This window comes from Colossoma macropomum, unplaced genomic scaffold (genome assembly GCF_904425465.1).
Source record: "Colossoma macropomum unplaced genomic scaffold, Colossoma_macropomum, whole genome shotgun sequence".
NCBI lineage: Eukaryota > Metazoa > Chordata > Actinopteri > Characiformes > Serrasalmidae > Colossoma > Colossoma macropomum.
In genome coordinates this window covers 5,665,529-5,686,384 of record NW_023494803.1, presented here as the reverse complement: position 1 = coordinate 5,686,384, position 20,856 = coordinate 5,665,529, and the positions used below count along the sequence as shown (strand labels likewise).

The 20,856-nt window shown below is 39.7% G+C and overlaps 3 protein-coding genes across 5 annotated transcripts in view; 2 read left to right on the top strand and 1 right to left on the bottom strand.

Annotated features, from left to right (window-relative positions):
- Positions 1-4,934, top strand: part of si:ch211-195o20.7 (cytospin-A) — a 43,554-nt gene extending 38,620 nt beyond the window's left edge. Inside the window, exons 11-12 of one of the 2 annotated variants that reach the window (XM_036593841.1) lie at positions 188-247; positions 1,614-4,934. In XM_036593841.1, the coding sequence (XP_036449734.1) occupies positions 188-247; positions 1,614-1,703 (150 nt within the window). In that variant the 3' untranslated portion in view covers positions 1,704-4,934. Of the gene's footprint in view, positions 1-187; positions 258-1,613 lie in introns of both variants that reach the window. The other variant, XM_036593840.1, reaches the window with a different exon arrangement.
- Positions 4,935-5,094: 160 nt separating this feature from the next.
- LOC118823839 (kazal-type serine protease inhibitor domain-containing protein 1-like) lies at positions 5,095-8,174 on the bottom strand. Its single transcript, XM_036593681.1, has 4 exons — positions 7,712-8,174; positions 6,924-7,084; positions 6,621-6,768; positions 5,095-5,195 (listed from the first exon to the last, which is right to left on the bottom strand). Exons 1-4 carry the CDS (start codon positions 8,172-8,174, stop codon positions 5,095-5,097), a joined length of 873 nt encoding a protein of 290 aa, XP_036449574.1.
- A 5,268-nt stretch (positions 8,175-13,442) lies between these two features.
- On the top strand, positions 13,443-19,779 carry LOC118823694 (UDP-glucose 4-epimerase-like; the record flags this gene model as incomplete). Of its 2 annotated transcripts, none has more annotated exon segments than XM_036593447.1 (5): positions 13,443-13,606; positions 15,424-15,555; positions 17,489-17,601; positions 18,271-18,384; positions 19,603-19,779. In XM_036593447.1, coding segments are annotated over 4 exon segments (525 nt in total), but the record flags the coding sequence as incomplete, so codon positions are not given.
- Positions 19,780-20,856: the final 1,077 nt, after the last annotated feature.

The following is a 20,856-nucleotide window of genomic DNA, read 5'->3' as shown; positions in this document are numbered from 1 at the left end:
GTAGGGCACCAGGGCCTGTGAGATATTTCACCCTTCGCAATCGCTAAAAAAACTGATTCGCAGTATACAGTTACAAGTAATAGAGATCCATTGTTAATCACTGGAGTGTTATGCTTTCTGTGTAATCTTTAAGCAACCATCTGTGCTCTTGATGTCCTGATGATGATGATGTTGATTTTATCCTCAGAAAGAAAACCTCCTACTGGCGTTTCAGACTGGAGAGAGTGTTGGAATCTCTGCCTCACTGGTGAGCTCATGTAAATCTTTTTTCACAATAGTCATCCCACTCCTGTCAAACACCACGACTAATCCCAGTATGAATGATCAGTACATTATGGTGACTTTAAGCTCAAGTGATGCTCAAGTGAACATCACTAGTGTGTTAGTTAGCTGTTCAGAAGCAATGGCACCATTTGGCAAACCTAGCCTAGAGCCAAGAATACATACTAGACCAGGGGTTGGCAATACGTGGCTCTTCTCCTGCCCTGTTGCGGCTCCAGAGCAGAATTAGCTGTTTAGGTAAAAATAAAATAATCCTCCTTCGCAGTAAAATAAAGCTCTGCTGATCGTTCAACACAGTTTAACAATAAATGATCTTAAACACTGGAGTTAATGTAGAACTGCTAATTCACCTTTAACCCTGAGGATTGGCACCCAGACTGCTGGTCACCATAGCAATGCAGACAGTCTTGCCTAGCTAGTAGCTAACAAAAAGCCAAAGAGATTTAAGACAAACATTGATAATTTAGAGACGAATGGACTTATTTACATCTATAATCACTCAGCTGGTTTCCTGATACGTTTAATCTGAGAAACTATCAAACACTAAAAAGTCACGAGGCTGAAGTCAGCTTCTCATTCGACAGCTTCTTGTTCAAATTGTCCCATTCCACCTCAAATAGTGCAGCAGTTACAGTCTGGCGCCATTAAAGGTGAAACGGGAAAATTCAAACAAGAAGCTGGTGAATGAGAAGCGAGTTCACCCTCATAAAAAGTCGAAAGTTAAGAGACATTTCACAAGAAACTGTTCCACTTTTGCTGGGGTTTCCTGCTGGAGATATGAAAAAAGCCGCTATAGCTGAGCTAAAGCTTAAAGCAGAGCAAAGTAAGTCTGCGTTTTCATTTAGCCTGTACTAGCACATCAGCACATACTGAGACATATTTGCAGCCACAATGGTAAAATGGACAAAATGTTGTGTCTCCCAAGGTGATTTGATTTTTGTTGAAAAGACAAAATGTCTCTTCTTAACATTTGGGCTGCTGACCTCTGACCTAGACCATATTTAGCTGCAGGAAAATCTTCACTGAACTTAATAATAAATAATAAAATGTTTCATTTATAGACGAAGGTCTTACAAAATCAGCTATGGACCATGTTGGAACAAACTAAACATACAAGAGAAATCACAGCAGGTATTAGGATACGAAAAAGTCAGACGTTCAACAAAAGAATCATTAATTAAAAAGGTCAAATTAAAAAGGTCATTGACATTTTCTATATGTACACAGTCTGCTCTTCACACTCTATTGAGAAATGTGCAATATTAGTGCATTCATGTATATAATATAGTCGGCTCTCTTGTTCACAATCTAAACATTGTGTCTCTGTTCAGACAGTGGAGGAGATGTTGAAAGCAGAGGGTCCCGACTGGCAAAGAGTTCTGGGATACGTGGAGAGTATATACCGCCATTTTGAGATGTGACTGCTGTAGACTCTCCAGACTGATTCAGATCCCACATTGTTTGCTCTGGACCACTTTCGGACCCCCTAGGATTGCCAGGCATGTTACAGACTTCGTCTAGACAGCTCCAAATGTCTCAGACGGTCACTAAGTCTATCGCTAGTCCACATTTTTACCCTCTGCAAACTTTAACCAGTATTCAGCATCTTGCAGCCCTCCGCTGCTTTTTCTGAGAATGGCTCGGATTTAGCACAGACTGCGGGGGGGCGCTTTCAAGTCTACTTTAAAGGAGGACTTTTATGCAGAGCATATAACGAGGGGATTCAGGAGTTTCTAAAGCAAACTCGACCCTCAGCTTGGACGAGGAGACTTGTGTTTCTCGTTGCTGTGTGGCGCCCTCTGCTGGTTACAGCGTGAATGTATTGTCATTTTAAAGAAACACTTAAGTCAAAAATGTTTATAATGCAAAAATAACTGAAAATGAATAGCCATCAGTTAGCATCATGCAAAAGAAATGGTGCTAACTGGTGTCTACTAACTCCCATTCACTGTTAGCATCATTAGCATGTACTACGGTCAAGGTATTCCTTTAAGCCTTTTCTCAGTAGGAGAACTTATACTGAGATGTAGAGATCATTTTAGGCATTTTTGCATTTAAGTCGAAGCAGCAATAGTGCAATACTGTGCCACCAACTTTTCAGCATTTCTACCTAATTAAATAGTTAAGATGGCAACAAAGTCATTCTGAGTGGTTTGATGTAAAAATGCTCAGTTGCGGAAAAATTTACCAACTCAGAATTATTCACTCTAGTGGTGATAGGAACCAGACGTCTGAAGAGTTTAATGCCTCTAAAAGCTCCCTAACAGAAAATTAGTACATGAAATGGTTATAAATACAGCTTCTGATCCCTGAGACTTTGTTTTACGTTAGTTTAGAAATAAGGTTTTGGCCTAAAACATGTATTTTTTGGTGGAGACGTACATTTGAGGCATTAAAGTGCAAAACAGCCTCCAAAGAAAACACGTTTTCCAGATTGATCACTATTTTACCATCAACATCAACTTAAGACACGTGTAGGTTCACTGGTGGTTTTGTATAGTAAATAAAATGGCTATATTTGTGGTGTGAACATCGTGATCCCTGGTTCCCATCACCACCACTGTAAAGAAATCTGAGTAAGCTTCACTACATCGAACCATTTCTCATCAGACCACTCTGGATGACTTTGTTTACATCTCAACCACTGAATTATGCAGAAACTTCAGTGGAAAAATCAGTGGAGTCCCCCTGTGTTTACTTGCATTTATTTTGTTAATGTAATATAATCAGACATTTGCACTGTACTGTAAGTCTCAGTGCATCCCAGGCATCTGCAGTTTTCTTCACTGGATTCAGTTCAGTTTTACTGTGGACTGGGAACGGGACTGTTGGTTGTGTGCACCATGCATGAATGAAAAAACACACTAAATTATGCCTCGTCTCGTCTCAGCTGTATTTGAATTACTCTTCTCTGAAGAGAGGGCCAAATCTATTTCTCTGGTGCTGACCAAACTTAAGATGTCCAAACTCCAGTTCTAGATGGCCACTGGAGCACAAAGCTTGTCCTCTGCTCTGACCCACCTGATTCAGCACCTTCAAGTGATTTTGCAAATAATTGCATATAAAACAGTTTTCCCCCTTTACCCTGAATGTAGCTGATCAGCCAAAATATGCTTAATTTCTATTTGCTTCTTCACACTGAAAAAGTGTTGCTTTGAATTTACTTGATTTAAACATGTACATGAGTTCCATGTGAATAAAAGACATTCCAGCAACCAAGTTCCTGCCAAAGGTAAGTACAGTGAGAAGTGCTGATGTAGCATATTTCATTCATGTAGAACCAATGTAGACTTTTAAATCAAGTTAGTTCAAAGCAGCATTTTTCAGTGTAGTTTTACACTTGAGCTACGAAGCTAACATAGCTAACAAGTAATGGAAACTTATACCACATGTAATTAGCATCGTGCAAACTGCATGTCTAAATCATCACACTTTTGCCTCAAACTGAGCTGTTTATGTCACATAGTTATATCAAGTAATATCACAAAGACTTAATTATGTGGTCTCTGATACTGTATGGCATCCCGTTGTCTATAAACCTGGACAATTTCATTTTTTTTTGTTTTAAATTGTTTTAAATTCATTTTTTGTGATGTCACAAACCAACACTTTTTACATACCCATTCAGTCTACCCCAAGCCATTCATGTGATTTTATGTGAGTTCAGAGCCATCAGCCAACTGTGCTTGGAATTGGACCCATTTTACCCATTCACATACATGCACACTAGTGAACACACCTGCCCGGAGCGGTGGGCAGCCCTTTCCATGGCACCCGGGGAGCATTTGGGGGTTAGGTGCCTTGCTCAAGGGCACTTCTGCCATGTCCTGTCGGCTCAAGGGATCGAACCGGTAACCTTTTGGTCACAAGGCTGGTTTCCTAACCTCCAGCCCCCTCTGCCCACACTGATTTTATAAGGAGTGTTGCAACCTGGACTGCTTTTTGTATGAGATAGCCAATCACAACAAAGGTGGCACAGAAACAGTCTGTTTAATTCTAAAGGATAAATTGAAGTTGGAAAAAGGTCACGTAGAAATGAATAATGGGTGGGGAGGGATAAGTATTTGGATGTGGGACTGTTAACAACTCACAGTTTGAAGCAAATGTGATAGTTTAGGCCTGCAGTTTGTACAATGCTAATTGGTTTGATATAAGCTTATATGACCCATTAGCAGCTTTGTAGCAAACCTTCAGATGCCAATTATGTCATGGCTGTTTGAACATATTTCAGGTGAGGGGGGAAAAATTGTGTACATTTTGTTTGCCGAAATGCCGCTTTCAGCCTTATCCGGATCAGGAGTGGCACTCCAGGACTGTCCTGCTATGAATGTTGGTGGGTAAAAGCGCTCCATCATGTTCGTACTGTGTGTATAGTTTTGATATCTTTCAGACCTCCAAAGAGGCATGTGGACAAATCAAAACAAGAAACACGGAGAGGAGAGAGGAACAGTGGGCTTCAAAATTCACTACTACTTACTGCTGACCACATGTGCCAAAAAACGCCAATAATCAAATGCCAAAAAACTGTTTATTAATAAATACAGAAAAGTTACTGTCCAAGTGCCTTTAACATGATGTAGGTGATAAAATCCCTTGTGCCAAAGTCAATTAATAAGAATAAGAATAATAATAATAAACAAATATTTTCTTTATCATATGTTGTGCTGGTGTATTTGTTTAATTGCTCATATTATTTAGCCTTAACATCATTAGGAGATCAACAATGTAAAATGTTCCATTTAGAGACCTGTGACTGGTCATAACTGATCATAGTGTATGCAATGACCAGATCCCTTCTGCCTTGGAATGCAGTTAAACTATATGGTCCCCTGAATCCAGCTCTTCCTCTTGTAGTTCTTCTCTTGTGTCATAAAAAAAGCCATCGTAAAGGCCACGGTCCACTCCTCTGACCGCTGCAACAGAAACGAGATCAATCAGCAATGAAAGAATGACACCTTTCACATATACAAACTGAAGCCCTGGCTGTGGTTGTGGGATGAACCTTTGTTGTGGTGTCTGATTCCATCCTGGAGCATGTTTCAAGCCAAACCGGAATGTTTTTAAGGGAAGCTCTCAGTGCTGTATTCCTGACATGTTCTGACCCGAATAATCCAAAAGTAATCAGTGGGATCAGTGGCAGTCACATTTACAATGCCTTGTTTTATGTTTCTGTCATAAAGGTTAACCCTGAAGTTTACATACAGTGCAGTACTTTACATACAGTAAAGTCGGAAACCAACTTTATTTCATTTCCAGTCAAAACGGCCATTAAGTACAAGCTATTCACTTCAATAACACTAAAGCCCAGCACTAAGTCTAATATCAGCCCTATAAGTGCTCCATTTATCCACTCTTTACTTTTACTTTTTCGGACTGAAGTTAAAAAAACGATTAAAAGCTATGGAGAACATAGGATTCCTAACAACCACCTGGAAGACCTGGTAGACACCAAAACTGCCCCCATCAGATAAACAGCACTTAAAGCGTTCATCTCTGAAAGAGAGGAGAAAATCAAGCTGCTTCAGATCTGAAAACATCCACAGGTGTTTCTGTCCATCCTTCCACTGTGAGAAGACAACTCAGCACTATGGGTCTGAAAGGATGTGTAGCTGTCAAGAAGAACCTCACTGAGAAAAGGAGACGGACAAGAAAACTTGCACTAGACCACTGAAACTGGACTGGATCGCTATTGTGAGAAGTGGGAAATGCAACCAACTTCTAAGACTGAACTTTGGAGGTGTATAAAAATATTTCTGCTGATTTCTTTGAGAACCTGAAAGTGCAGAAGAGAATGGAAGCTGTAATAAAGGCAAAGGGTAGAGAAATAAATACTGAAAAAATGATTCTATTTAGTTGTTGAGGCTTCTGTTAATGTTTTCTGATTTTTCCTGGCACTGAAAATTGAATAATGTGAAGTTAATAGCTGTTTTGTTTGGAAATTAAATAACTGAAAGGCACAGTATTGTAAAAAATTGTACAAAATTGCATAATTACATAATGAATTATATTCACACCTGCACAAGGTCAGCTCATCACCAACCCACTCAACTGACCCCCTGAGCTATTACTGTTATTTTGCCATACTATTTAAGTATATAATTGCATACTTAATTCTGTAGTCATGTAATGAATTACATTTACATTCAATTTATATTCTATATTGACATTTAATATAAAATATTGCATTCTAAGGGTTAAAACTCCAAACAGATGTTACTAGGAAGTTTGATCAGAACTGCTCCTGCAGCTACTCTGTTATTGAATAAGGTATCCTTGATTTAAAACTTAGGTCAAGTTTTGGTCAACTAGTACCAAGCTGACCCCTTACTTGACCTTACCGTTTCTGAGCACGGACAGGCGCGCAGAGGCAGATGCCTCTCCCAGTGCATTGTGGGAGATGCAAACATAGATACCGGCATCTAATTTTCGGAGGCCATGGATCTGGAGCCAGGTGGACACAGTGTAGCGCTGCGGCCCACCACGCGCCTGGGAGAGAGGTGTATTCAGCATTATTAGAACTATCAATCCTCCCAATGCATTACACACAGTGCAAACAGCACTACAGTATTAAATTACAGGATGAGCACAATTATAAACAATCAGAATAATGAAGTGGCATCAAGTTCTGAACATGATCGCACCTGTACAGAGATGTGCGGGTCATCCCCGGGCAGGAAGTTGTCACTGCCCTTCTTCTTCCAGCCGACACGTGGTAGAGGATAGGCCGTCACTTCACACCCAAACACAATGTCATGTCCTGTGTAGCTCTCTGAGTTTCTGGGTGCTCTGCTTATGCGGGGAGCTGTAGGGGTGTTGTATGAAACTAAATGTAAATATGTTCATTAGGGTGCTGTAACCTGTTTACGCAACCTATTAGAAACACATTACTTGTGCTTCCACTCACTGGACACTTTATTAGAAACTCCTACCTTGTACTTTGACTCATTGGCCACTTTATTAGAAACACTTATCTTATATGTCCACTCACTGGCCATTTTATTAGAAAAAACTGCCTTGTATATCCACTTACTGGCCACTTTATTAGAAACACCTACCTTGTGCTTCCACTGACTGGCCACTTTATTAGAAACACCTACCTTGTGCTTCCACTCACTGGCCACTTCATTAGAAACACCTACCTTGAACTTCCACTCTCTGGCCACTTTATTAAAAATACCTCCCTTGTATTTCCACTGACTGGCCACGTTATTAGAAACACCTACCTTGTGCTTCCACTCACTGACCACTTTATTAGAAACACCTGTCTTACCAATCCACTGCACAGGTGTACAATTTCTCTAGCTTATGATAATATCCACCTCCCAAAAATGTGAATCAATCTCTGACTGTACACAGGTAGGGTCGACCTTTAGGGGTTTCTACTAAAGTGTCCGGTGAGTGCCTGTGAGGTGAAATGAAAAGGACTTACCAGAACTGCATGGTCCCCATACTGTAAGGTTCAGTGTGGTCCCTAACTGATTCGCAGCCTCTCTCAGCTGGCACAGGTTGGGGTAGGTTCGCCCATCTGAGCCGCACACTGCACCCTGGCTCTCACACACACACCTGGGTTCAGGGTTGCCCCACTGAACCCTGGCCTGAGACAGCCTCTTCTGGCAGCGGAGCCCGTCACCGCAGCGACCATAGAACTCCTGAGAGCTGTTGAGGTCGCACCACTGACCTTCAGCGTTGCCGCAGTGTTCACAGCAGCCACATCTGTCCCGCACCAAACCTGCCGGACAGCCGGGTGGTGCCACAGGACAGCGGGACCTGTCACACTCCCCACAGCTCTCGCCCTCCTCCCACAGCCGCAGCCAGCCGCGGTGATGAGGAGGCGCAGCCCAGACGCACACCCCGACCCATACACCCAGCCACCATACTGCAGCCCGGGACATGGGACTGCTTCTATAGACACAAACAGACGCATCCTTTATTAACTCTGTTGAAAATCTGCTCACTCCACTGACGACACAATAGTTTTGCTCAGAAACAACGGGCCTAATCCTGATGATGTTGATGATGCTCCCTATTTCAAGTAACGTCTCTCTCTTCCCCTCACATCTCTACATTTATATTAATCCATAGGATGTAATTAAATGCATATTTTATAATACTGTGCTGTTGGGCATAAGGCCACATGACACTTAAGCCTTTCATGACAACTAACATAGACCTACATAGTCATTTGTAAAGGCTTTTTCCAATAAACGTCAGATAATAACACTTGCTAAGGTGAAATAGCACCAAAATTGACAAAGGCAGCTTTCATGACAAATGGCGCTTGTTGGAATAAGCCTTTATAAACGTTTATGTAGGTTTTTGTCAGTTGTGATAAAAGGCTTGTGTAAGTGTTATGTAGTCTTATGAATGCTGCCCTAAACTAAAGTGATCCTAGGTACGTAGCTAGTACTTTTAGAATGGGGTGGCCAGGGATGCCCCAGAGACATAAAAAGTGTTTTTTTCACTGTACAGACCTAAATCTGTCCATCATTTCCACAAGAATAAAACATTACATTAATACAGTTATTACGGAAGTCAACTAAAGGACAAAACTGTGTTGATGTTACATATTCAGGTAATTCTTGAGGAAAGTTTGTATTTGAATAGATAAAATTAAATCACTTTTTTGTGCAATGTTAAGCTTAAGGAAAATATTTCATATAGTGAGGCCATAGAAGTTATTCATTTAGGCTGCCCTCACTGCATGTTATGTGTGAGTCTAATGATAAGAAAGCTCGCCAGACAGCACTGTACAAGAGAAACTACAACACATGCATGTATTTAACTGTAAAAAGTAATTAACATTGTAAATGATTGTTAATTAATCTTGCCATCACATATCTTATTTTATAATGCAGTTATGCTACAATCTCCTGCCTGTTTGCTCATAAAATTAGCCAATCACTGCAAGGTATGTTCATAATTAAATGCAGCATCATCAGACTCTTTTAACTGATTGGTATCCTGGTGCCAGATTTTACATAAACCGTAGTTAATGCTTTCTAGAAGATGGCTGATGATCTCATTTTAACTCACTGGGGTGGCCAGAAGGTGGCCATGCTTCACTATAGGATGGCTCTGGCCATCCCTGGCCACCTCTTGGCTACTCCTCTGAGTGATATCCAATTGTTTATATGGCAGTTAACTGTCAGCACAAATCTCATGATCGTGAAAGGCCTATTAACAACTCAACACGGTTATTAACACAAAGCAGATAATTGGTAAGGTATAAGCTTACACTACTTGTTAGCTACGTTAGCCTTGTAGCTCAAGCGCAAAACTAAAGAAGCAGACATCTGACGCCAAATATGGCTACGTTTGGAACCTACATTCAGTTGTTATAACACTTGTGGAGGTGAAATGACATCAGACAAAAGCAGCAAAGCAGCTTTTATAACAATTATTGCATGCTGGTTTACAGCACTTGCTGGCTTATATAGGCGGCATATAACCTTGCAAATAATGCCCTTCAGTAAAGTGTTACCAAATCCTGCTTAGTATTTCAGTGATTTTATAATGAATCAATTTCAGCTCATTTGCTGAACAGGCTGAAATTAAATGGTATTGAACACCCAAGACTGCCAAGGCACTAACAAGGCTCAGTCCCCCTAGACAGACATAACAACCTGGTAGACTCCTTTAGAGAGTCATAACAAGCTTATGTTTTGTCTGCTTACCTTTTTCTGTGCCTCAGTGGTGTTTGCAGGAGAACTGGACTGGCACGCCGTCTCAAGGGACACAAAACCACCAGAATACAGGTTGATTTACCACTACATGAATGTCACCAACAGCTTGCGTCCTCCAAAGATGGTGCTTGAAAAGAAAGAGTACAGGGAATGATGAGAAGATCACGTGTAACTGTCTCTAGCTCCATCTCACCTCTCCCTCCCAAGGCACTGCTGCACTGTAGAGCTGTGAAATTCCGTGGTTTGGCAAAAGCTTTGTGACTGAGAGTCTTACTGTCCCCGACTGTGTCTGAGTGTGTGAGTAAAAGGTCGGCTAATAAGCTGTGGACAGGCTGAAGATCCCTGAGGATGCAATCCAAGAATATTCTTGGAAATATGTTCAGAATTATTCTCAATGTTTGGCAAATTAGTGTAGAAATGATATCAAATCAAATAATAATCCATTATTGTGTCTTATTCTCACTGTTCCTAGTCACAATTATATTTGGACATCTTTTCAAAATTGCATTTTGAGTTATGACACTGGAAACATTTAAGATTAAAATGGCTTGCCATTAAAGCGACTTGGTATGTACCCATGAAATTATGGAATTTCCTCAGGAAAATGGGAATACCAGAGTATCCCATCATTCTAATGAGGAATCTCTATAGTGATCAAGAAGTCACAGTCAGGACAGAAAATGGACAAACAGACTGGTTCCACCTTGGCAAAGGAGCTAGACAAGGCTGCCCACTATCACCATACCTGCTCAAGCTGTATACAGAATATATAATGAGAGAAACAGGACAGGAGGAAGATGATCGAGGACTCAGAATTGATGGAAAAAACATCTATAACCTTCACTATGTGGGTGACACAACACTCAGAGCAGAAACCCTGGAAGACCTGAAGGCCCTTATAAGGAAGGATAAAGAACAGAGCAATAAGAAGGGGCTTCAGCTCAATGTGAAGAAGACTAAGGTTATGCAGGACAGATCACTACCTTTACCACTGATGAAGAAGATGTGATTTGAGAACCATCTATGGAAGTTCTAAACACCACACGAGAGAGGAAAAAGGTGCAGACGTAAATCTTTAAATGTAAAAATCTAAATTGTAATGTTAATATTTTGAATCTGAAATTGAGCTTTAGCAACAGAAGGGCTTCAGTGAGTAATTGCAAGTGTGGTGTGAGCAGGATGGGCAGGAGATTCAGTGTTTGACTGCTTTTGCCTGCCAGACACCCGAATGTTATTTTAAAATTGAGTCTGAAAATGTGAATTGATAGAAAAAACTGAATGATTTTTAGAAACTCAATTTCAGACTTTTGGTTGGACATCAACAGAAAGATTCAGTTTCAGATTTTAGATTGCTCTCTTCCAAACCTTAAAATTCAGTTTCAGGTCAGAATTCAGGTTTGGATGATATGATATAGATTCAGAATAATAATAGTCAAATTTTTGCATTTAAATTAAGATTTCTAATGGCATAAATCTAACTTCATATATATCACTCTTCTTTTCAAACCAAGTCTTTAAACAAAGTTTTGTACACCAGAAGAGCTGGACTATATTCATTTGCAAGTGAATAATTCTAAAATGCATGTTGTTTGGATGTGGTAGTGGGTCAGAGTAACACGAGTAACAGAATTCTAATGAAGTCAATAATGTGATTACAGTGATTTAAACTGCAATGCATTACACTGTTTCACAGGATAATATACACCGATCCGGCATAACATTATGACCATATCCTTGTTTCTACACTCATTGTCCGTTTTATCAGCTCCACTTAGTATATAGGTGCACTTTGTAGTTCTACAATTACAGACTGTAGTCCATCTGTTTCTCTGCATACTTTGTTAGCCCCCTTTTACCCTGTTCTTCAGTGGTCAGGACCCCCGTGGACCCTCACAGAGCAGATACTATTTGGGTGGTGGATCATTCTCAGTACTGCAGTAACACTGATGTGGTGGTGGTGTGTTAGTGTGTGTTGCACTGGTCTGAGTGGATCAGACACAGCAGTGCTGCTACAGTCTACAGTCTGTGATTGTAGAACTACGAAGTGCACCTATATAGTAAGTGGAGCTGATAAAATGGACAATGAAACAAGGAGGTGGTCGTAATGTTATTCCTGATCGGTGTAAACACATTACTGTAACATGTTACTCTCTACTTTGTTACTCCCTAACACTGTTTATGGTGGTAAAACTCTGCAGGGTAATAGATCTGCAGAGGCAGTGCTGGGCAGTGGGCACCACTGGCCCAAATGGTGATTTAATAGGTTGGTCAGTTGGTTCTGCATAAGTGGTCAAATCTTGGCTGGAATTCATAAAGTAGTCCTGCCTTAGAAGACTGATTTCAGACCAGATTCCTCCTTATTCATGAAAGTTATGGTCACAAAAGCAGCTGATTCCAGATCAGCACTGCCTCCCCTGAGGTGCACTGAATTCACACTTTACTGGTTTCCTGGTTTAAAAAAACAGAAACACAGCATATGACTGACACGTCAGAACACAGTGAAGCCAGCGTTTGTGCTACACTACTGAAGAAGGTGTCTTCACTTTAACCTGGTATGACTTTCACAATAAAGGTTCAGGAGACTTACTACATCAATGATGCTAGAGTGGTAATTAATGTATGTACATATTTTTATTTGGTTATTTTTATTTTTTTTTACCTTTGTACGTTTTTAATTTCTCTCATTGTCTTCTATCACATACAATGCTGAAAGCAAGGTCATAGGCATGACAGTGAAATAGTTTCAAAGTTTGTATTAACGCAAGATACAATCTATATTAGGCCTTTCTTTCTCCCCCAGCCAGTCCACTTTTTATTCTGTTCCATTTCATCAAATGGTGAATGGTGCTGATTACTAGTTGAACAAAAAACAAGCTTATTTTGCGACTCAAGAAATGTTGCTGGAAATGTTGTATGTAAACATAGATTATATGTAAATCATTTTAGGGGGTTAATATATATATATATATATATATATATATATATATATATATATATATATATATATATATATATAAGCTCTTAGCATTATGATAAGCATGATTAGTGATGCTCATTATTTATTTCAACACTAATTATTTTTGGAATATAATATAATGATTTTACGGGGTAAAAACAGAAGTACGCTTATTATCGATGCTCTGTATTTATTTCAGTAAAATAAAACATTATAATAAACACTATAGCAATCTGTAGTGTAAGTTAATAATAAACAATTATGATTATTTTTCAAAAATACGGTAGTAAAACAAAGCATTAACATAGGCTCACAGTATCACAACATTTAGAGGGACGAAAATAAACAGCAAAATGAAAAGTGAGAAAAATGAAAGTAGTCCTGACTTAGAAGTCTGATCTCAGATCAGGTTTCTCCATATTTAATAATGATTCTGAATCAACATTCACGCTGTTTGTGAATAGTGTTGACTTGAGGGTGACTTTTATTTTGAAGGAGCGACGCTGCGAGATCGCGGAGACTTCACCGAGCTGTAGCCGCTTCGCAGAGCTCCACGTCTCTCTGAGAGGAGGAAGAGAGAATGAATAAAGTCAGTGAGAGAGAAGCTGAGCTCTCTCACTGCTGTCATTACTCTCCACACCTTGAAACAGCTCCGACCTGCCCGACGAGCCCTCTGTACACTCCTGTGAGTCTCTCCTTCTCCTGTTTTAATCGTTTTAGCTGGATAGGAGAAGCTTTAGCCTGGTTAGCTGTGCTGTCAGCTCAGTTTGTTAGGTTTCCTGCCTGCCTGTCAGATATAAATTACTGTTTTAATGGCTCTGTGTTTGAGTTTGTTTAGATATATTTGGGTATATTTGCGAGGAAGGACATTTACTTTTATCCCTTCACAATTCACTTGGCGAAAGTCAGCTTCCTATTCTCCAACTTCTTATTCGAATTGTTCCGTTCCACCTTAAATGGTGCAGCATTTACAGTCTGGCGCGTCGTTCCAAAACGTAACTGCTGCACCATTTAAGGTAGAACGGAAAAATTCGAACGAGAAGCTGACACCAACTTCGTTTTCACGTTTTGGGGAGGATTAATTTTATTCTGTAATGTTGATTCAGCTCCTGAACCGCTTGACTGTTCCTCATATCTCTCACTTTCTAGCTTTATCATTTAATTTTGCTCTAAACAGAGAACAGATGCAATTAACAGATGCTGGTACTAAGCAGTTCATCTAGTTCCACATCAGTTATATATATAATTCAGTATTGGAGGAGTTTTTTGGACTTTTTAACTTTTTAATTTTTTCTTAACTTTTTAGCTACTTGTACCTCTGACTGAGTCATTATGTCACTGCAGTAGTAAGAGTGTGGATCTAGGCTTCTCTACCCGCCCCTGGCTCTGGTGGGGCCTTTGACTTGAATATAAAGGCAGGCATTGTACAGAGTGGTGGTCCACCAGTTTCCATCAGTTTTTGGTTTTCTAGTTGGCTCATTCTCTCAAAACCGCCTCAAAACGTGTCCATAATTATATGAGGTTCCTAAGCATCACCAGGATTTAAAATATTCTCTAATTTAGTAGATTAGTTAGAGCTATACATGGTACAGCAGAAATTTTTCTATTTTACAGTTTTTTGGCCTAGTTTTTACCCCACTTCTCATTACCGCAACCTGTCCACATGTGTCTTTCGCAATTCCAACATTTATCTTTTTTTAGCTTTTATTAGGCGAAAGTGAGTTTGTATTACTTTTTAACTGTTGCATCTCTTTACCTTGCAAACTGTAAGAATATGAACTGAAACAACAAAATGTTTTGTGGCACAAGTAAAAAAAAAATCAGTGACTGTCATTGTGATGCAGTTAAGAGATAAAGTTGCAAAACACTATATGTTGCAAAATTTATAGGTTTTAATAATTAGTTTTAAAATACTCAGCAGTAGTGAAAAGAAAAGTTGGGGAAAAACATTATTTACAGATTTATCTTCAAATCATGTGTTGTAGGTAATGAGGGTCTTTTAAACTGGAAAATGTACTAAAAATATATTTTAAATCTGTTAAATCTTTCAAGGTTACTTTTAATCATTCAGTCAGTCATAATTTTTGTATATCCAAAAAAGAACAAACATTAAGTTTTAGTCTTCTTTTATTTTTTTTACATTTTTTATAGCTTAGATGTTTTTATATATATATATATATATATATATTTGGGAATATATCAAATATATATATTAGAATATATTAAAGCTGTTCTTGCACAGTACTCTACAGTACAATACAGCCACGCCTACTTTGGGAGTGTTTAAGAATGTACGTCAGTGTTAACAGCTCTGGTCACATACTTTACCTGCTACTCTGAGCAAGATGGGGTAGGGAGAAATTGTACATAGACATCTGCAAAGATAAAGTGAAGGAAAATGTGAACACGCCTGCAGAGCTGCACACCCACACATCCTTGTTTGTTTTGCGTCAGTAATTACGTCAACTAGTTTGGCAAGTGAGTGTTCTGATTGTGTTGCAGAGGCTGCCGGAATGGCGCAGAAGGTGCTGGTGACGGGTGGAGGGGGCTACATTGGTAGCCACTGTGTGGTGGAGCTGATTGAGGCCGGCTATCATCCTGTGGTCATCGATAACTTCAGCAATGCTGTAAGAGGTAAATATGCTTAGCCTATGTATGTGTATACACTGTATGTCCAAAACTATCCAGACCCCCCATCGAATTAGTGAATTCAGCTACTTTACTAGCGTTCAGTTGCGTCAGGCGTCGTCTAGTGTAGGCTATAAAGCCCCTGAGCTTTGTGGAACCACATTCTCTGGAGAGATGGACCTCCATCCAGTACCTTTTGGGATGAATTGGAGTGTCCAGAACTAATCTTCCAGCATCAGTACCTGACCTCATAAATGCTCTTCTGGCTGAAGCAATCAGATCCTCATAGCAATGTTCCAACGTCTAGTGTAAGGCCTTCCCAGAAGAGTAGAGGCTGTTACTGCAGCAAAGAGTGACACACTCCCTACTAATACCCTCGATTTTCATTGGATAACCATCCAGTGAGTGGCAGCTCTGTGTGCGGAAACGCCATGTTGATGAGAGAGGTCAATGGAGAATGGCCAGACTGGTTTCAGCTGACAGAAAGGTTATGGTAACTCAGAGAACCACTCTGTACAATAGTGGTGAGCAGAAAAGCATCTGAGAATGCACAACATGTCGGCCCTTGAGGCGGATGGGCTACAGCAGCAAAAGACCACATGGGGTTTCACTTGTCAGCCAAGACAGTTTAAGTCTGGATGCAATCATGTCAACATGGACCAGAATCTCAAAGACATGTTTCCAAAAGCTTCTGGAATTCGTGCCATGAAGAATTGAGGTTGTTTTGAGAGCAAAGGACCCTGTATTAGTATGGTGTTCCTAATAACGAGCTCTGTGAGTGTTTCTCCTTGTTTTTACACTCTTTGTCCGTTGTATCAAATTACCATGTATGAGCACTTTGTAGTTCTACAATTACAGACTGTAGTCCATCTGTTTCTCTGCATACTTTGTTAGCCCCCTTTTACCCTGTTCTTCAGTGATCAGGACCCCAACAGGACCACCACATAGCAGGAATTTTTTGAGTGGTGGGTCATTCTCAGCACTGCAGTGACGCTGGCATGGTGGTGGTGTGTTAGTGTGTGTTGTGCTGGTCTGAGTGGATCAGACACAGCAGTGCTGCTGGAGTTTTTAAACACTGTGTCCACTCACTGTCCACTCTATTAGACACTTCTATGTTGTGAGTCCACTTGTAGATGTAAAGTCAGAGACAGTAGCTCATCTGCTGCTGCACAGTTTGTGTTGGTCATCCTCTAGTCCTTCATCAGTGGTCACAGGACGCTGTTGGCTGGATATTTTTGGTTGGTGGTTCTCAGTCCAGCAGTGACGCCGAGGTGTTTAAAAACTCCAGCAGCACTGCTGTGTCTGATCCACTCAGACCAGCGCAACACGCACTAACACACCACCACCACGTCAGTGTCACTGCAGTGCTGAGAATGATCCACCACCCAAATAGTAACTGCTCTCTGGTGGTCCTGTGGGGGTCCTGACCATCAGAGAACAGGGTAAGGGGGAGATACCATGGTATGCAGAGAAACAGATGGACTACAGTCTGTAATTGTACTATAACTATAAAGTGCTCCAATATGGTTAGTGGGGCTGATAAAATGGACAATGAGTGTAGAAACAAGGAGGTGTGTCATAATGTTTACACGGTAAAGTAGTAGCAAGTTATCAACTGTATTTATTTATTTATATGAATTCTTTGACATGAAAGTACCAGAAATAGCTTTTTTGATCAACAAGATTTGGTTACTAATGCTGTACAGCTTTCTCAGTTATTGTGGAATGATCTACAGCTCAGTTCATCATCAAAAATATCATCAAAAATTTTTACAGCGTCTTACAAATAGATTGAAACTTATAGAATATTAGCATCACATTAGAATCACTGTGTACACGAATCTGTATAATTGAAAACAGTCGTAGTTGATCTTTGTTGTGTCTGTGTGTTGTGTCTGAATGTGATGTTTATTGTGGTTGTGTGCTTTGCATCGAGGAGAAGGCGATGTCCCCGAGAGCTTGCGGAGGATAGAGAAGTTTATGGACACTACGATTGAGTTCCATGAACTGGACCTGCTGGACAAACCCGGTCTGGAGAAAATCTTCAAACAGGTCAGGACAAACACACTCCTTATTCTGTAGATAAGACTAGATTCATCTTAAAGGTTGCACTGGTTTGAATAATTTAACTGAATTGCTTCAATTTGGGTTTTCATGAAAGTGATAATTAGGTGGAAAATCAAATTTATGCACTTTTCCTCTCATCTCCAAAATGTAGTCAATCAACCAAGGCATGGTTGGTGTCTGAAGTTTGCTGCACTGGAGCTACGAAGCGAATGTAGCTAACAAATAGTGGAAACGTATATCCATCAGTTAGCATTGTAAAAAAGGAACCACATAAACAAATCTGTTGGAGATTACATTATGTATTTTAGTGAAAGTGTGAATTAAGGTAATTGATTACTGGATGCTAACTTGTTAGCCACATTAGCCTCTTAGTTACAGTGCAAAACTAAAGAAGCAATCTTCAGACACCAAATCATGGCTGATTAGTTACATTTGGGGTTATTGACAGTTATTATAATAAATATTGACCGAAACTTGTGAATATTGAATGTAAATGTAACTCATTACACAACTATTTAGTAAGTGTTACATACACTATCACACATAGACAATAGCAAAAGTGACAGCTATCACTATTAATGGTTAATCTCAGTTATAATATTGCCCCCTAGTGTTGGTACTGTGTAACTGCAAGGTTCTCTCTGTGACCCACAGCACTCGTTCTATGCAGTGATGCACTTTGCTGGGCTGAAAGCGGTGGGAGAATCAGTGGAGCAGCCGTTACGCTACTACAGGGTCAACCTCACAGGCACAATCAACCTACTGGAGGTGAGCTTTAGACCACCAACGTACTCTGTTTCTGGATTATCTGCTCAGCTTTAACCCTCCTAGATCTCGCGTGGCTTTCAGACAAACAGACAGACAGACAGACAGACAGAACTTTATTGATCCCGGAGGGTAATTGCAGTGTTTCAGTAGCAACACATATAATTGCACATAAACTTACATATACTATGTAGAAAAATAGAAATAAATCTAGACATAAGTTAAAGTACAAGAGAAATAAAATAAAAGTATATCTGTTTACATATTTACATAGCATATGAGACAGATTTGTTGTATTTGCAAGACAGCAGGCACTGAGTGGTATGAGATAAACTAAAAGCACATATTATAGACATAACTAACTCAGAGTTGCATCAATATTACAGTGTAAAGTGCATAGTGAAAGTGTCATTACAGTAATAGTTGTGATATATTGCACAGTGTGTATTAATCAGAGATGAGGAGATGACGATTTTATTTTTCATTTATTTATTTTGTAATTTTCTGTTTCTTGGAGAAAGCCTTTAGAAAAGAATAAAAAAAAATACACAATTCACATTGTATCAAACATCTGTGTCAGTGCTTCAATTAGCACCACAATTATGACTGTCCAATAGTAAAACAGTTACATTATGATCCTGTTCAGCTGCTTCACTGTAAATGCTTGTATGCATATACATACATATATACACAGACATACATACATATACATTTACACATATATACACATATAATGCTACTTTTCTAATCTTTAATAATTTTATGAAGATGTAAATTTGAAGAAAAGTTAGGTGCGTATAAAAAAAAACGTATACTTTTTTTTTTTACAGTGAACACAGATTCCAACCTGTTGATACAGTATGTAAATCAAATGTAAATATTTATTAGAAGTTAACTGCTAATTTATTATATAATACCATACAATAATTATGTAATGCATGTTAAATCAATTAAAAAAATCTAAACTTTTAATGGTTAAGAAGTGATAGTTCCTCATGTTTCTCAGTAATGCAGGAATGTTTAGCAAGTGAGGGCAGCAGCCTGTAGGCCTGTTCTGTACAACTGGTATGAATTATCTCCAGTACTCTGGACTGATGGCTGGTATTTTCAGTAATTAGTGGGGGAGGTGGGGGGGGCTTCCTGCTGTGTGCTCTGTGGACAGCTTGTTACGTTTTGTAGGAGTCTGTAATGATCTATGGTGTCCGTGCATATGTTGGTCAGGTGATGCAGGCTCACGGGGTCCATAATCTAGTGTTCAGCAGCTCGGCGACGGTGTACGGCGATCCTCAGAAACTGCCCATCGACGAGCAGCATCCAGCTGGAGGCTGCACAAACCCTTACGGCAAGACCAAGTTCTTCATTGAGGAGATGATCCGGGACCAGTGCAGTGCAGAAAAGGTAAGCTGTGTGTGGGGGTGCACACTGTAGGGTCTGGTGTGGAATAATGGCTCTGTATTACTGTGACTGAGACCTTATGTTTAGTTTAGCCGTTTGCTTTTTTGTAGTTTTGTACTGGAGCTACGAGGCTAATGTGCTCGTGCTGACTGCATACCTAACTTCTCAGTGTCCACCTTCTTGTAAAATTTAATTGAAAACTTATTTCTCTGCTGTTTAACTTTTGTTTTAGACCCATTTTTGTCCTGTACGTCTTATTTCTGTTAGTGATGTACGATTCTGGGTTTTCTGGAGTTGACTCTCAACTCCTGCCGCTGGAACTGAGTCGACACCTTTTTAAACAAGACAGCGTCAGAGCCGTTAGTAATAGATTATAACAGATATTAAACCATCCTTAACACTTACCTAAATTTTCAGTAGCTACAGATTGTAGTGATATGTTGAAAATTTCACATAATGAGGGACGAGGGGAAACTTGGAGTGATGTACTAAGAAAATCATTACTATAGTCAGAATTCTTTTAAAAGGAACCATTTTCAAATTCTTTTTAATTATTGAAGGGACACCTGCTCCTCTTTTTGCCAGGCTGAAGTTGCCTTTGTATTCCCCAGCTTCTTATCGACTTTTCCGCTCCACCTTAAGCAATGCAGCAGTTACCTTAATGGTGCGCTAACACTAAAACGTAACGGCAGCTCCACTTAAAGTGGAACAGAAATTTGAATGCGAAACTGGCAAGTAAGGAGCAAATCTCAGCTTCATCTTCTTTTCCACATCGTTCTGTGAATAAAATTGTTTTTGCTTTTCATATTTGTTCCTTGTACCGTTTCTAATCATTGTTTTTTGTGAACCTAATCATGAAGAAAATGAAGTGTTGCAGTGCAGGACGTATTGAAAACGAGTTAGAGCCTACAGTGGCTGGTGGGCAGGGATGGCATTGTTTAAGGGCTGGTAATTAAACAAACCCACGCTACTCAAATTCCGACCCTTTTCTGCATTGCATGTCTCTCGAGTAGAGCTGGGCGATAAGGCCAAATATCTTATCACTATAAAAAATACATCAGTTGATATCGATACATATCG

Excerpts from the sequence above, each read along its gene's own strand:
- LOC118823839 (XM_036593681.1), bottom strand. The coding sequence starts at position 8,174 with ATGTCCCGGGCTGCAGTATGGTGGCTGGGTGTATGGGTCGGGGTGTGC. Across the intron at positions 7,085-7,711 it reads ATGGGGACCATGCAGTTCTG|CTCCCCGCATAAGCAGAGCA; the intron begins GTAAGTCCTTTT and ends ACACCCCTACAG. Across the intron at positions 5,196-6,620 it reads CCTGTCCGTGCTCAGAAACG|CGGTCAGAGGAGTGGACCGT; the intron begins GTAAGGTCAAGT and ends TTTCTGTTGCAG.